Raw genomic sequence first — 17645 nt, 5'->3', positions numbered from 1 at the left:
TGCTGGGGTAAACTTAAAAACTGCCTGACCTTTTAATTTATTCCCTAGCCCACATAGATCCGTCAACAGAGAGTAGAAGTCTTTGTGGCTCAAGGTATTTGTTGACAACTTCTGACCAGTCTTTGCCTCAACACTAAGCTATGTAGATACAGGGCTGGCTCCTAAGAAGCCAAGCTTAAACTTGAAAATAACCATGGGAAAAACCTACTGAGACTGCTTTGTCTGCATATTAGGGGAGACAGATTTTAAAGATTTATTCTAGGCAAGTTACCAAACAAAACAACCACTCTACCACCCTAAGTAGGAAAAAAATCAGAATAAAGTGGTGTTACAATATATTATCTAAAATATCTAGTATTCAACCAAAAATGATTAGACATGGAACACAAATAAGAAAGTGTGACCCATGATTAAGAAAAAACAAACAGCCGAAACCGGTTTGGCTCAGTGGATAGAGCGTCGGCCTGCGGACTGAAAGGTCCCAGGTTCGATTCCGGTCAAGGGCATGTACCTGGGTTGCGGGCATATCCCCAGTAGGAGATGTGCAGGAGGCGGCTGATCGATGTTTCTCTCTCATCGATGTTTCTAACTATCTCTCTCCCTCCTCTCTGTAAAAAATCAATAAAATATATTTTAAAAAAAAGAAAAAGAAAAAACAAACAGTCAATAAAAACTGGCTCTAAGTGCTCCAGATACTGGATTTAGTATACAGTGGCTCCAAAGCCACTGTAATAAAAATATATTTAAAGAACTGAAGCAAACCATTTTAAGAATTAAAGAAAAGCATGATGACAATGGCTGTAAGAAATTTCACTAAAATGATATAAAAATTTTTTTAATGGGAATTCTGGAATCAAAATGTACAATAATTGAAATGAAAAATTCACTAATGGAACTCAATAGCAGATTTGAGATGGCAGAAGAATTATTTTTGAAGAAGACAAATGCAAATTGAAGAAAAATGAAGAGAGTCACTCAGACCTGTGGAACAAAATCAAGTCTGCCAACATAAATGTAATGGGAATTCCAGAAAGAGAGAAAAGAGAATAGTCATAAGAAAATTGTGAAAAATAATGGCCAAGAAAATTCCCCAGATTTGTTCAAAATCATTAATCTACATATCTAAGATGCTTAAGAATGCCAAATAAAATAAACACAAAGAGAGCCATACCCAGACACCTCATAGTGAAACTGTTGAATGAGGAAGAGAAACAAAATCAGCTAGAGGAAGACGACTTGTTATGTACAGAACAATTACATGATTAATGGCTGAGTTATCATCAGAAGTATTGGACACCAGAAAACAGTGATAAAAAAATAAAACTGTTAACCAAGATTTATATATGCAGCAAAACTAGCTTTCAAAAGTGAAGATGAAATAAGGACACTCCGACATTGAAAACACACACACACACACAACAAAAACAAAAAAAAAACCCACCCAGAATTCTTGCTAGCAGCCTATCTTACACTAAAGGAAATCTTTCAGGCTAAAATAGAGTGATATATTCTTTCTCATTTCCTCTAATGTCATTAAAAGAATAAAATTTTATATAAAACAATAATATAATGCTTTATTGTTTTTTATATGTATACATTGTCATACATCATGAAAATAAATAGAAAAACAACAATTATACTTCTGAACACATCAATAATTACATTAAGTGTGAATGGATGAGGATACAAATTATCAAACTAGGTAAAAGCACGACCCAACTATATGCTATCTATAAGAAACACTCCTTAGATTAAAAGGGATAGGTTGAAAGTAATGAGATGGAAAAAGTTACACCACATAAATAGTAACTATAAGAGAGTTAGAGTACTATAATAGTGTCAGACAAAAAAAAAAAAAAAGAGAAGAGTTTAAGACAAATACTAGAAACAGACATTTCATCAAGAAGATACAACAATTTTAAATGTATGTGCTCTAAAATTGACAGAATTGAAAAGAAAAATAAATAGGCAATTCAGTAACAGTAATTGGAGATTTCAGTGCCCCACTTTCAATAATTGGTAGCAACAACTAGACAGGAATTTGCAAGAATATAGATTTGAGCAACATTCTCAACCAATGTGACCTTACATTTAAAAAATACTGCACTTAACATCTATACGCATATATAGGCAACTGATTTTTTAACCAAGTGGCAAAGGCAATTCAATAGAGAATGTCTAGTCTTTTCAACAAATAGTGGTAGGACAATTGGATATCCATATGTTAAAAAAATAAAAACAAAGGAAGACAACTTTGATCTATACCTTGTACTTTATCTAAAAATTAATTCAAACTGGATAATAGACATAAATGTAAAACCTGAAAATATTACTCTTGTGGAAGATAACATGGGAGAACTTTTGTGATCTTTGATTAGGTGAAGTTTTTAGTTATGACACTAACAATACAAATTGAACAAAAGAACAAATGGAAATTTGGAATTGGTCAAAATTTTAAACCTACTCTTTGAAAGACACTATTAGAGAATAAAAAGAAAAGCCACTTGCCAAAACCAGTTTGGCTCAGTGGATAGAGCGTCGGCCTGCAGACTCAAAGGTCCCAGGTTCGATTCCGGTCAAGGGCATGTACCTGGGTTGCGGGCACATCCCCGGTGGGAGATGTGCAGGAGGCAGCTGATCGATGTTTCTCTCTCATCGATGTTTCTAACTATCTCTCTCCCTTCCTGTCTGTAAAAAATCAATAAAATATATTTTAAAAAAAAAAGAAAAGCCACAGATTGGGAGAATTTGTTTGTAAAACATACATATATGATAAAGTATTTGTATCCAGAATATATAAAGAACTCTCCAAACTTAATAAAACAACTCAAAACAATGGTAAAAATTTGGAGCCAACATTTCATTAAAGAAAATATACAGATGGCAATTAAGCACTTGAAAAGATGCCCAACATCATTAATTATTATAGGATGCAGATTGAAACCAAATAATATATCACTACTCACCTTTTAGAATGGCTAAAATTAGTCCTAGCCGGTTTGGCTCAGTGGATAGAGCATTGGCCTGTGGACTGAAGGGTCCCAGGTTCGATTCCTGTCAAGGGCACATGCCCGGGTTGTGGCCTCTATCCTCAGTGAGGGATCAGCCGATCAATGATTCTCTCTTGTCATTTCTCCCTCTCCTTTCCTCTCTGAAATCAATTTTTAAAAATCTATTAGATAAAATGGCTAAAATTAAAAACAGTGATTATTCTAAATAGTGGCAAGATGTATAGGAACTGGAGTTCTCATACACTAACTACTGGTGGGAATGGAAAGTGGTACAGTAACTTTTAAAAACAGTTTCTTTAAAAATTTAATGTATGCCTACCATGTGATCCACTCCTAGGTATTTTTCCCAAGAGCAAAAATTGTCCATACAAAGACTTGTAAACAAATATTAATATTTGTACTTGTATAAAATCTATTTTGTAATAAATTATAAAATTTATTTGTAATTGTTCAAAACTGAAAACAACCCAAATGTCCATCAAGAGGTGAATGGATAAACCATGCAATGGAATACTACTCAGCAATAAAAATGAATGAACTACTGATATACACCTCAAAATGTATGAATCTTGAGATAATTATGCAGCGAAAGAAGCCATATAGTGTATGATTCTATTTATATGAAATATCCTGAGAAGACGAATTTATAAAAACAGAAAGTTGGTGAGTGGTTGCCTAGGGCTGGGGATGGGAATGGAGACTGACTGCAAACACACTTGAGGAAAATTGGGAAATATTTTAAAGCTGGATTTTTGGTGATGGATGTACAACATTAAAACAAAACAACAAAAAACATTGAATTAAAGAGGGAAAAATAGGGAAAAGTACTTTTGCTCTTGAGGGCTGGATGCCCCTGAATATAATAATATAAAGATGCAGAGTGCTTTTGCCCCAGTGGTCGGCAAACTGCGGCTCTTTGGCCCCTTGAATGTGGCCACGAAGTTTCAATCGCACTGTACGTGCGCGCCCGCACGTGGTATTTTGTGGAAGAGCCACACTCAAGGGGCCACAGTTTGCTGACCACTGCCCTAGACCATCGATTTCCAACCCGTGTTCTGCAGCACACTGGTGTGCTGCAAAGTTTTAAAACATGCAATACCTGACTATTTAGTCAGGGGTGCTGACCTTTTTTCCCTTAGAATGTCAAATAAGAAAAATGAGAACAGCTGACACAATAGCCACCCAGTGTGAAGGATCAAAATTATACCTAATTTTTTGTGAGATCAGCAAATAATGCATTTTTTGGTGTGCCACATAATTTTAGTAATTAGTTTGTGTGCCATGAGATGAAAAAGGTTGAAAGTCGCTGCTGTAGCCAGTTAACCTGATGTGACTCAGGTTAACAAGAGAGACAAACCAAACCTCCAGCAGGGCCCCAACCTGCTGTGAGAGTGGGAGCCCTGGAGGAGGGCTGAGCATTTGCCTGGTAAACTGTACTAAAATTCTTGGTGTCCCTGAACATTGTGTTCTGAGGACTTTTGGGGGATTTGCCCAGTTTTTTCAGTAGAAGTCTTGCTTATATTTTCAGTGAAGTAAGGACCCGGAGCTTACTGATTGTATCTATCAGATATTGAGATCTCATCTGGCATATTTGAATATAAATTTTTTGGAATGAGTTGGCTAAAAACCCAAAATATCACCTTGGTTAGGAGGGTGTCTAAGAGGAAAAAAAACCTCATTGTTCCAAGTGACAAAGTTTAAATGTGTTTTCTGCCTTAGGCGGTCCTGGAGAATAACCTCCCCTCTGAAGTCGCTAGCAAGATCAACCTTGTGGACCTAGCAGGCAGGTAATTAGATTTCAAAGCCAAGGGGGAATTACTCCTTTGGCAATGACCTTATTCTTGCTCATTTTTTAAGGGAATAATCTTGTTCTAACCTTTTTCATATTTCAACAATCCTGAGGAAATTACAAAAGAAACATTCTTTGAATACTAGGTTAAGAAATTATAGCTTCTAGGAACTGAAAAGTTCTGTGTCAGGGGATCTCAATCCTAGTTGTCTATTAAAATCACCTGGGACCTTTTAAAATTCCCAATGCCTGGGCTGCACCTTAGACCAAATAAATCAGGATATTAGAGGGGTCAGGGGAGTTCAAGCATTGGTAGTTTTTAAGCACTCACTGCTAGCCAGAATTGAAAACTGCTGCTCTAAAAAGCATACTTTTTTCCCTTTGACTTAGTTTTGATTTTGTGCATCTCTCTCCATTACTAAAAAAAGTTTTGTTTTATTTTTTAATATTGTGGCATTGGGGAAAAGACACTGTCTTTTAAGTATTAGAATGAAGCATGAATTATAGTCACATGTCCAGAAAGAAAGTCTTGGGGACAATGTGGTCACAGAAAAGTAAGATGAAATAAGGATGCCGAAACCGGTTTGGCTCAGTGGATAGAGCGTCGGCCTGCGGACTGAAGGGTCCCGGGTTCGATTCCGGTCAAGGGCATGTGCCTGGGTTGCGGGCACATCCCCGGTGGGGGATGTGCAGGAGGCGGCTGGTCGATGTTTCTCTCTCATCGATGTTTCTGACTCTCTATCTCTCTCCCTTCCTCTCTGTAAAAAATCAATAAAATATATTTAAAAAAAAAAAAGAAATAAGGAAATTTTCTTATTTTAAAACTGCTAAATAATTAATATGGTACAGCATTCCCTTAAAAACTAAGTGCAAAAAAACCCAAAAACAACTAAGTGCTATCTGGAATGAACTATATCAATTAATCAGAAGTATAAATTTTGACTATTGCCCATTTATTTAAAAAAGGAATTTGAGACAGTTGACAGTAATGACACAGATACCATAAAGTCATTAATGTGTGAAATCTTACCTAATAATAGACAAACACGTAAATTGACTGTACCTTTGCTGCGCTAACCAGCCAATCAGGAGAGTATGCAAATTAATTTAACAAAGATGGTGGCTAATTTGCATACGTAGGCTCCAAGCGGTGGAGCAAAGCCTGACGTCCCGGGGGTGGAGCAGTGAAGCCTCACGGCTCGGAGCCGGCTCTGGCTGGAGCTCAGCCAGAGCAAAGGCCTGGGTGCTGGAGGAAAACCAGTGCCAGCAGCCAGGGGAAAGGAAGGCCTATTGCACGAATCTCTTCGTGCAACAGGCCTCTAGTAAAACAATAAAGGCAGAGGGGAAGTGACTATACCAAAAAGCTATCTATCTATCTATATATATGAAGCCAGCGACCGTAACACTGTAACGACTGGTCACTATGACACCCACTGTGGCCAGCGAACCAGCCCGATCTGGGGTGGGGCCGGCCAGCCAATATCCCATGGCTCCTCCTCTGCCTCCCCGCCCCTCATTGGCCTCTCCCACCCCGATCAAGGGCCGGGCGGCCGGCCAACCCCCTGTGGCCCTTCCCCTTGACTGGCCTTGCCCCCAACCGGCCCGCCCCACCCTGATCGGCCCTCAGCCCCTCCCCACAGTAGGCCCTGCCCCTGATCGCCCCCCCTACCCCAATAGGGGCGGGGCCATTGGTCAACATCCTGCAGTCCCTCCCCCCATCCAGTTCTGCCCCTGATCGGCCCCCCAACTCTGATCAGGGGCAGGGCCGGCCAATCAACCACCCATGGCTCTTCTCCCAGGCTGCTGGCTTCTGATTGGCCACCCCCACCCCTTTTGGAGGTGGGGCCGACCAGCCCACCATCCACAGCCCCTCCCCATGGGCGGCCCCACCCCCAATCAGCCCCACCCCCAGTCAGCCCCCACCACCCTGATCAGCCTGCAGTCCCTCCCCCCAGCCAGCTCCACCCCTGATTGCCCCCCCACACCAATAAGGGGTGGGGCTGGCTGGCAACCTCCCCTGGTCCCTCCCCCAGCCCCATTCAGGGACGGTCCTGGCCGGCCCCCTGCCCACAGTCCCTCCCCACAGCCGGCCCACCCCAAACAGCCCCCCCACCCCAGCTGACCCCTGTCCCCAGTCAGCCTGGCCCTGATCGGGCACTGATTGGGGCAGGCCAGCCGGCTCACCTCCCGCTGTCTTCTCCTCCTGACAGGCCCGGCCCCAGTCCACCAATTGGGGCTAGCTGGACCCTACCAGTGCATGAATTTGTACACTGGGCCTCTAGGCCTATATAATAAAAGGTTAATATGCAAATTGTTTCCTCAATGGGGAGTTTGAGCAAGAGCGGGGCCAGCTGGCCAACCGCCTGCGGCCCCTCCCCCTGGCTAGCCCTGTCCCTGATTGGCCCCCCCATCCCGATCAGGGGTGGGGCTGGCCCACCAACTGCCTGTGGCCCCTCCCTCCAGCCGGCCCTGCCCCCAATCAGCCCTGATTGGGGCAGACCGGCTGGACCCCACCTGTGCACAAATTCCTGTACTGGGCCTCTAGTGCCAATATAATTATTATGAGTATTGCATGTAGCTGTAAGTACTTTGGCAACCAAAATAAAAACAGAAATATAATGAATTATTTGATTTTTAATGCCTGAGAAACAGAAGAATACTAGTTCTTTACAAGATGGTAACTTTTTTTCTGGAATTGAATTCTAAAAGGAATTTATTATGTGGGTCTTTTATGTGATGCACAACATAATGGATAGTATCTTCAGCAATATTGTAAGGATATTGTTGTCTTGTATGCTTTGTTTTTGTTTTCATTGACTGTTTTAGTGAAAGAGCAGACCCCAGTTACTGTAAGGACCGGATCACTGAAGGAGCCAATATCAACAAGTCTCTCGTGACTTTGGGAATTGTCATCTCCACCTTAGGTATTTGGCTGATAGACTGGATCATCAGAGTGGGAGGGAGACTTTGGAGAATAACTCATGTATTTTCGTTTTGTCAAAATGGGGCAGATACAAGGTTCTTTTTGATGTAGTTACCTTCTGGTTTGGGGCATAAAAATAGATGTTTATCTGTTGTTTTAGAATACAAGTTGGCCATTATCTCTGTACTCTCATTTTAGAAAGAAGAGAGACTAAAAAATTGTGTAACTCAAATACTGCATGTCATGAATCCAAAGTCTTATTTAGAACCCAAACTTAAAGCATCTTATTGTATGCAGAAAGGGATTAGGAAGTGCTCCCTAGGTGTTGTTTCCTTTTAATGCATTTGTTTCAGGATTTCTTTTTTCTTCCTATTTTATTATTTTTTGTATTTTAAGCCCAGAACTCTCAAGTATTCAGCAGCTGCCAGAGCCTTAGCAGTGTAACCAGAAATGGCGGTGACAGTGGAATTTCCAGCTCTTCTGGGACCAGCATTGGAGGGGGGCCCTCTCGGAGGCAGTCCTATATCCCATACCGGGACTCCGTGTTGACCTGGCTGCTGAAGGACAGCCTTGGAGGCAACTCCAGAACCATCATGGTTGCCAGTGAGTAGGAAGCTGGGGCTGGTTCTGGGTTAGGACTGGTACTGTGCCTCAGAGAAAGGGCCATGACCACCCATTTCATCAAGGGTCTCTTACACAGATGGACAGTAACAGCAAGGCAAGTGGTTATGGGCTGGGTCAGAGGGCTCGGCATGATTTTAAACTTTCTTGTACCTTAGCTGTGTCTCCTGCACACAGTAGCTACAGTGAAACCATGAGCACACTGAGATATGCATCCAATGCCAAGAACATCATCAACAAGCCACGGGTGAATGAGGTGAGACCGTCATCTGAAGTCCTGGTCTGTTATCCTATATAATAAAAGCCTAATGTGCTAAGTGTCCGACCGTTTGACCATTCAACCAGTCACTATGAAATGCACTGACCACTAGAGGGCAGACACTCTGACCAGTAGGTTAGCGTGCTTCTGGGGTCCGGCCTATCAGGACTGGGCAAGACAGGCCAGACATGCCCTGGAGGCCTCCTGCAGTCTCTCCCTGGCTGGCCAACCTCTCATGGTCCCTCCCAGCTGGCTGGCCCCAATTGACCCCAACTGGGACTGGGCAAGATGGGCTGGACACACCCTGGAACCCTCCTGTGGTTCCTCCCCAGTCCAATCATGCACCAGTGGGGTCCCTTGGACTGGCGTGTAGGGATCGGGCTGAAACCAGCTCTCATACATCCCCTAAGGGGTCCTGGATTGTGAGAGGATGCAGGCCAGGTATAGGGACCCCACTGGTGCATGAATCCGTGCACCGGGCCTCTAATACTTTACATAACAGTCTCCTTTTGTTATTCCTCTTGCTGATGTCATTTTTTTTAAGCCAGTCAAGTTTAGCAGTGTGATGCCATTCTTTTTAAGTATTTCTATCTCTCCTCTTGCCAAACTTGTTCTCTGAATGATAAGGAAGTGAAATTCTTTTTTCTAGTGTTAACACCCTTCTCTCATATCTCTACTGACTTCATTTATAACCTTTTGTGAATAATTTATTTTAGATATTTCCCTAAGACCATTCTTAACATCCATGGTGTACCAGTGTCACTATAAGAAAGATTATTTTCTTATTTATTTGTTTACTAATTTTATTCTGAATTTATGTTAATACTAGTACATGCTTATATGTTGATGCATGCAAATGGTAGTTATGTCTCTGTTTCAGGCTAAAATAGGCACATAATAAATTCATTAGTTTTGAAAGCTGAATAATAATGAGAATATTCCAAAAATTCCTTATCTGCTTTGCAATTTCAGTGAATAGTTCCATAGCAGTAATTACAAACTGGTGTCCAGTCAGATCTAGCCCATCTGTGGACTATTTTAAAAGGCAATGTAATTGTAATTAGCTCTGGCCAGGTGGATCAGTTGGTTGGAGCATCTTGCAGTGCATCAAAAGGTTGCAGGTTCCATTCTGGTCAGGTCACATATCTAGGTTGTGGGTTCAATCCCCAGTCATACAGGAAGCAACTAATCGATGTTTTCTCTCTCTCTCTCTCTCTCTCTCTCTCTCTCTCTCTCTCTCTCTCTCCTATTACTCTGTCCTCCTTCCTCTTTCTCTAAAATCAATAAAAACTTATTTTTAGGTGAGGATTAAAAAAAAGAATGTCATTAAACAGGTACTAAGTTTAGTTACAATACAGAAAGATTAGCACCTACTATCTGAAATGCCCTGGCATTTGTGTTACCTGCCTGACCTCCTGCTCTAGGAGAGTGATTCTCAAACTTTAGTGTGTATAAGAAGATTCTGGAGGGTTTATTAAACCACAGCTTGGGCCCCAGCCCTCAAGAATTTCTGATTTAGTAGGTGTTGGGTAGGGACAAAATTTGTATTTCTAACAAGTTCTTACTCCTGGGATCACATTGTAAGAGACTACCCCAGAAGGTACTTCCCAGGAGTAATCTACTTCATCCAAGTTAATTGCATGAAGCATCTCATAGCTTTCAGGGCCTGACATCAATCAGTGGTGACTGAGTTCTCTGTGTTTCAGGATGCAAACGTAAAGTTGATCAGAGAACTCAGGGAAGAGATCAGAAGACTGAAAGCTGTGCTTCTGAGCTTCGAACTGGTATGCAGGCAATCAGAACTTGTGTGTATTCAAGAGCTCCTTTTCTTCCCCAGGAATCTGAGTCCTGCTTCATTGTGTTCTCAATTAAGTAACACCTGTGGAGCAGAGGAAGGTGCAGAAATAGGATGGGGATTGCTCTGGTTCCCTGTGTAGTTTCAGATGGAGTGGACATCCTCGTACTCTGTCATCTCTGTTGTCCAAGGGCATTTGCCTGAATGCTCTTATTCTGTGTGTGGGCAGATATGGGGAATGGGGCCCTCCAGAAAAATTTCCTTGAATTCACCTTCTTTGTGTCAATCTGAGCCCAAATACTTAGGCTTCTGATTTATTTCTGATTTTAATTATAGTCTTTCCCTTATCTGCATCTGATGTCCCCTCACAAGAGTAAGGGTGGGACCGTTAAACAACTCTTTCTCTGTGCAGAGAAACTTCAGTTCATTGAGTGAGAAGGATGGGAATCTGAAGGAGCTGGTTCTCCAGAACGAACTGAAGGTGGGTGTGAGGTGGACCCCGTTGTGCTTTACGTCACCCTGGGAGGAGGTCTGATCTCCATCATTCCTGGGCCCGGGCTGTTCCCTCAGCAGCACAGTGAGGTTCTGTCTGGTGTAGAGATAATTTTTGTCTTCACTGGGCCTTGGATGGGGGATTTGTTTGTCTGAAGGGCTGGTGACAAGCTTTCTGACTTTGTTTTTTTCTCTTAAAGATTCATAACTCCCTTTGGATAGTGACAATAGCTTAGAAAATAAAATTTATTTTCCAGTTAGTAAATCAACCAACCAATATGTACTCATTGAGCACCAAATAGGTGCTCTGCATGATGCTGCAAGAGATACAAAGTAATCCCTGCCTTCAAGTGGCTTGCAGTGTAGTTGGAAACACATTTATTGAGTGGTTAAATGTAGTAACTGTTAGAGGAAAGACCTTAGGGAAGGAAAAAAACCATAATGGCTTGGGATTTTCAATGCAGCTATTACATTGCTGGAGCTGGAACTCAGAGAACTTGAACTAGACCTGGAAGAATTGATAAAGTTTGTTAGGTAGGTAGAAGGGGTAAGGAATTTGGGGTGAGAGAGGGATAACATAAGCAAAGCCATAGAACTGGGAGGATGAACAGGTGTGGGAGGCCAGGGGGAAGCACACAGTGTGAAGAAAGCTAAGCTGTCTGGAGTGGGTGCTCCTGGTAGAGGTTAGAAGAGCTAAGGTGAGGGCCAGTTTGGGAGGTGTGAGCCAGGTGTGATAATGAGGAAGTATAGTAGGAAAATTACTATGACAGTTGTATGTAGGATGGATTGAAGGGAGGGAAGCCTGGAAGCAGAGAGACAACCAGAAAAGAGATTGCTGTCATGACCCTGTGTGAGGGCGGACAAAACATTTTGGGTGATTAGATTAAGTGGTGATTCCCAGAGACACTTAAAAGGAAAAAAAAAAAAAAGGCAGGTATTATTTGATGACAGGTTCTATTTAGATCCTGCAACCAAATGTCTCAATTTCCAGTATTCTATTACATCATCCTATGTGTTATTAAAGTATCCTGGCTATGTCAACATATTATTATCCAAACTAAACTTTAGGACTATATCATACATCCAGAAGTTTCTCAGAAATTCTCTGTTTAAACATATGTCCTAATCTGGGACATATGTTTCCTAATTCAGAAAATATTGTATTTCTATACATAAGAGATAAAGAGTCAAAATCATTCCAGTCTTATTTGTAGTTTTGTGTTATGCAGGCCAGCAGAATTCAAGGGGGCTTGAATCTGCAACGGGCTGGCCTATCCCGTGATGTTAGGCAGTGGAGGAGTTGGTGAGGGAGCTGGCCAGAGGGGGGCGTGTTCAGCCGTGCCTCCAGGTTCGGTGCCAGGTTGGCCAAACTAAGCCAGAGCGACCTGCTGTTCACCTCTGCCAAGTCCCAGTCCAGCTCAGCCTTTGGTTACCCTGTAATTTTCAAACTTCACCTCGGGGATTAAAAATATTTTTTGTAGGGGCATAAAATAGTTGTATGCAAACTTGGCATAGTTTATTTTTTCTTAAGTATTGCACTTATGAGAAGTATTTAGGTGAATTCGGTGTCTTTTTCAGGTTCCTCGGTTCTTCCACTTCCAGGATAAGCTGCCTGCCTAGGCATGAATTTCCACCATAAGAAGGAAAAAGGACTCTGCATTCAATATTATTTGTTTACATTCTCTAGATCAGGGGTCCTCAAACTACGGCCCGCGGGCCACATGTGGCGCGCCGAAAACATTTATCCGGCCCGCCGGGTGTTTTTGCTGCCGCTGCCTGTCCTGCTTAGCAGCGGACTCGTCCCGGGCCCACAGTGCGCATGTGTGGAATGTCTGAGGGACAGTGAACTGGCCCCGTTTAAAAAGTTTGAGGACCTCTACTCTAGATGGTGTTAAGGCCTCTAAGTCTTGGTATATTTATTTTTAAAACTGATCCTAATACATAATAAGCCCTCAGGATTTTATTGTTGTTACCTTATTACTACGTGGTGTTTCAGGCCAGTTGACTTCTCTTGTGCTTTGTGGTTTTTGAGCCACGTAGACACTCACATTGGAAGTGGAGGTGCTGCTCCTTGAGAAAGAAGTGTTGGTCACAAAAAGCCTCCCAGGATGGCTCACATAGAAGGGGATGGGGAGAGGGGAATATAGATGTCTGACTAATATCTCCATCAATTTAAAACATCACATGTATACTGTTTGTCCCCAGTTATAACAATAATACATGCTGTGGCAGAAAACTTTAAAAATAATGAGTTTCTATTTATGAAAGTAGCACTTGCTTTTGAAGAAAACTTGTAAACACAGAGATTTCCTAGAAGAGGTGCAGGGGCCTCTGTGGGGCTTTGAACAGTAGCAGTGAGGAGAGGAAGGAAGTAATACCCGGGGAGGGGTGGGGGATCAGACCAGGATGCCACCTCAACTTTAGTCCTGCTTCCTGCGCCGAGTCTCTGAGACCACCTCCCCTGTCTCTGCAGATAGACCAGCTGACTAGAGACTGGACTCAGAAGTGGAATGAGTGGAAAGCCCTCATGGAGCATTACAGAGTGGACATCAACCGAAGGAGGGCTGGGGTGGTCATCGATTCCAGCCTGCCTCACCTGATGGCCTTGGAGGAGGATGTGCTCAGCACAGGTGTCGTTCTCTATCACCTCAAGGTGAGTAGGCAGGCGCATTCCCTCTTCCCAAGCTACTGGCTCCAGAGGTCAAGGAGGGAAAAGCCAGGGGAAGCAGCCAAGCATTTGTGAATTGAGACGGATGTCCCAGTGCCGACTTCAGGTTTGCCCTCAGGAAACGGTTAGCCAGCCAATTGGGACCTGTTTGGCTTTTGTATGAATGGAGCAGAAAACTGGAAATCAGAACAATCAGTTTTCTTTTGTAGTTGCTGCTACTGTTGCTTTTATACAATTTGCTTTTGTTCTCTGAACCTTAATTTCCTCATCCTATATAATAAAACCCTAATATGCAAATTGACCAAATGGCATCACGACCAGCAGAACGACAGGTAGCTATGATGCGCACTGACCACCAGGGGGCAGATGCTCAATACTGGAGCTGCCCCCTGGTGGTCAGTGCGTTCCCACAGGGAAGCGCTGCTCAGCCAGAAGCTGGGCTCACTGCTGGCAAGTGCAGCAGTGGTGGCAAAAGCCTCCTGCCTCTGCTGTAGGTGGGCAGTAAGAAGCAACGGGTCCTGGACTGTGAGAACCCCAGACTGTGAGAGGAATCAGGCCTTAGCTGGCAGGCGGACCTCCCCCGAGGGGTCCCAGACTGCGAGAGGGTGCAGGCCGGGCTGAGGGGACCCTACCCTCCCCCCCTCCACACCCCGTGCACGAATTTCGTGCACCGGGCCTCTGGTTTTAAAATAAGAACGATGCTGCTTTATTCCTTTTCTGGCTTCCTGAAACACACGAATGCAGGCAAGGAAGTGAAATCCTAACCTGAAAGTACCATTGGTGCTCCTGAGCTGTGCAAATGCAGGCTGCTCACAGATGGCTAACAGGGCAGTCAGATGATTTGAAACAGTTTTCTTTCAATACTTCCCCATGTCACTCAACCCCCAAATCAGTAAAACGTGTCTCCCAATTTTCCATTATTAGGTTTACTTGGGAAAGAAGAGAGGAGAGAGAAAGTAGATACCTGAACCTTAGAGAAGCATAAGGGAGAGTCTAAAGAGGTGAGGGGAGTGGTGGCAGGGCATGACATGCAGCTGTCCAGAGAAAATACAATGAATAAGGCTTTCGACAAAGGACCCTGCTCACCTGGTTTGTTGTCACCTAGAAGCAAGGTCCTCATTTCTAAATGAAGCAGTTTGAGAGTCAGTGACCCATGGTAGATAGTCTTACATCCTGACCTCATAAAAAATGTCCTGCTGTGGGACAGTCCCTATGGAAGACAAAATATACTTTACATGGCCAAAATCCCTGTGCTCACTGAAAATCCAATACTCATCCTCATAATTGTCCCCAGCGGACATTGAAAAGGAGCAGAGTTTATGGGGCTTGTGTAATGCTGCTGTTATCCCTGGAGAAATTAGACTCCTAATGCTGCAGTGCACGTGGTAGTGAGATGTTAGCAGAGCTCATCATGTGCAGAAAGTCTGTTCTTAGGATAAGCCCTGAGGGAGTTGTCAGAGACTGGGCCTCTCAGACAAAGTTAAAGTAGCTTATTTTATGATACACAGAGTGCAGATGATCTCAGTGAAAATGCTTCAGGCAGAATCTAAATCCTAAAGGCTATGGATCCTTCTCAGTCAGAGCCACAGGGAGAGACTGGAAGTCTGGAAGAGACCAGGTGGATTAAAATGGTCAATATTTGAGTAGAACTGATCTGATATATTGATTGCATGTGGAAGGAGCTGATGAAGTTGGAAGTCAAGTGGTAGAGCTTGGGGTACAGCTGGGGGTCAAAGGACACAACTGCCTGTCTGAACGTAGAGGTGCTGGTTTTCCTGCTGAGTCTGTGCACACCCAGGTGGCACTCCCTCCGGGTGCGTTTCCAGTGAGCCAGGGCATGGGGTTCCAGTTAGTGCTAATCCTGGCATTTCTGCATATTATGTGCCCATTTTCCCCTTTTCATTTCTTTACACCCTGGTTTGGGGAATGTAATAGTAATCACTCAGGATTCTCTCTTGTTTGTTTTTTGCTTTGCTGGCTTGGTTCCAGATCTGGGACTAGTCACTAGCAATGCCCTGGGAGCTGTTTTCCCTTGAGCCACCTCAGGAGGAACCTCAGGTGGAAGGGGGCCCAGGGAAAGATGCATAGAGCACAGGTTACTGGTATCCTACACTTCCCCACATATGTGCCTTTGTGCTGCTAATGGCCCCTAGGTAAGGAGGCAGAGGGGCAGCAAGCACAAGCACCGGTTCAATCCTGTTAAACACATGCCATCACATTTTCGGGTTGTTACTGCCCTGCAGGTCTAGAAGTGGTGATGTGCTGTGGCTTTCATCCATTGGGGTGGAATGTGCCTCCTCGTCAGGGTGACCCTGAGCCCACAAGAGGGGTCTTGACCTCTTTCTGTTGATTCTGTTTGGCAGTGCTGGGAAGCCAGTGTCCATTGGCTTGTGTGATCCTCAGTTGCTGAGCAGAAAAGTCTGGGCTCTGGCTGTTTGTGGGTGTGCATGTAGAGGGAGGCGCAGAGCATCATTCATCACTTCTGGAGTCTTCCTTCTCACAGCTCTTTTGGAGGAGCTGCAGGGACCACCCTCTGGCTGAGAACAGTGAAGCCTCAGCTACTGGAGCGGTGGTATGCTGAGGTTGGAAAAGCACGGAATTCCAGCCAGAGCTCTCCTATTTAGTTTATGGGGCAACTTAGACCCCGTCAGCTTCAGATTCCTTGTCTATAAACGGGATAATACCTACATTTTGGGTTAAAGGATTGAATAAGAGATGCCTGTAAAGCACTCAGCGCAGTGCCTAGCACATAGCGAATGGTTTACTCGGTGCACGACGAATACGTATCTAAACTCAGCATCTCTTTGCCACTTGCTGCCTTCCTCAACAAAGCTATGTGGTCTGAATTGTCAAAATCAAAGGCCAAAGGCCTTGTCTTCTACTAACCTTGTGATTCAGTTATACTAACTCCTGTTTCCCCTCCTCTCTTATACTCTCTTCCAGTCCTTTTTTTTTTTTATTCTAGATGTGCTTTTGTCCTATTCATGCTTTATCCTTCTTACAATCTGGTGTCTGTTAAACTTCTGCTGTGGACCAAGAAGGTAAAAATCTTGTGCTTCTATTCACCTGTGTGTCTGAGACTGACTGGACCACATGATCCTCAGCCCTTGGGAGAAAGCTATACCTGTGTGCCCACTTCCTCAGACTAAAGATCTCTGATGGCCATGGCTATTCCCTAATTTCAGGCTATAGGAGTTTGGCAATACTTGTTGGACTTTGCAAAGATATGGTGCTGCTTTGTTACATATTTTTTGCCCCCACCTTCTCAGGGTCATTCTGGCTGCAGAGTGAGTGGGCAGAGCAGTCAGAACAGCCTGAACCAAAGTTGAGAAGTGATGTGGGAAAAGCTGGGATGGGTGTGGGAAGACAGTGATAACACTCAAACAAGTGGACTCTCCTCTTGGGGCAGGGCTGTGTCCCTTTTTATTCTCATTTAAATGGCTTTGTTTTCCCTTTAGGAGGGGACAACAAAAATAGGAAGGATTGACTCAGAGCAGGAACAGGATATTGGTAAGTGACAGAGCGTATGGTCTGACACTTTGTGGCAGGTACTCATGCCTGACAGGTTTCTGCAGAGGAACCCATGGTGCTCTGAGGGAAAAGGATCTTTGAAGTCCTAAGGGGCTTCTCCTTTTGCTGCTAGGCTGTGGGACTGAAGCTCTGTGGCTGGGACATGATAGGAGGGGGCCCACATGTGGGAGGATCCAGGTCTAAGAGGTTTCATGTGATGGCTCTTCCTCTCTTGTTGTGATTTGAGATCTTCCAGATGTGGATTCAGATCTCATGGGAAGAATGGAGGAGGTGTTTCCCTGGGCCATGCCTCCATCCAGGTGACCCCCCACCTCTTCTGTAGTCCTACAGGGTCAATGGATCGAGAGGGACCACTGCACTATCACCAGCGCCTGTGGGGTCGTCGTTCTGCGGCCTGCCCAGGGGGCCCGTTGCCTAGTCAATGGCCGGGAGGTCACTGCCTCCTGCCGTCTGACCCAAGGTAGGACTGTCTGCAGCCCTGTTTATGCCAGAATGAGTGACGGACCAGCTCCATTCTCATGGGCTGGACTCAGAACTCACTGAAGCAGTCCCTGCA

General features: G+C 43.9%; 1 protein-coding gene across 1 annotated transcript in view; it reads left to right on the top strand.

Moving 5' to 3' along the window:
* STARD9 (StAR related lipid transfer domain containing 9) overlaps nucleotides 1-17645 on the top strand; it is a 98531-nt gene that overhangs the window by 42745 nt on the left and 38141 nt on the right. Inside the window, exons 10-18 of the mRNA XM_081112709.1 lie at nucleotides 4731-4798; nucleotides 7627-7724; nucleotides 8120-8326; nucleotides 8503-8600; nucleotides 10310-10387; nucleotides 10811-10879; nucleotides 13364-13543; nucleotides 17017-17068; nucleotides 17412-17549. Of these exons, the coding sequence (XP_080968835.1) occupies nucleotides 4731-4798; nucleotides 7627-7724; nucleotides 8120-8326; nucleotides 8503-8600; nucleotides 10310-10387; nucleotides 10811-10879; nucleotides 13364-13543; nucleotides 17017-17068; nucleotides 17412-17549 (988 nt within the window). The remainder of the gene's footprint in view (nucleotides 1-4730; nucleotides 4799-7626; nucleotides 7725-8119; nucleotides 8327-8502; nucleotides 8601-10309; nucleotides 10388-10810; nucleotides 10880-13363; nucleotides 13544-17016; nucleotides 17069-17411; nucleotides 17550-17645) is intronic.

This window comes from Myotis nattereri, assembly GCF_964212035.1.
Source record: "Myotis nattereri genome assembly, chromosome: 1".
Lineage (NCBI taxonomy): Eukaryota > Metazoa > Chordata > Mammalia > Chiroptera > Vespertilionidae > Myotis > Myotis nattereri.
The sequence above is the reverse complement of the archived record's forward strand: the minus strand, read 5'-3'. Positions and strand labels throughout refer to the sequence as shown.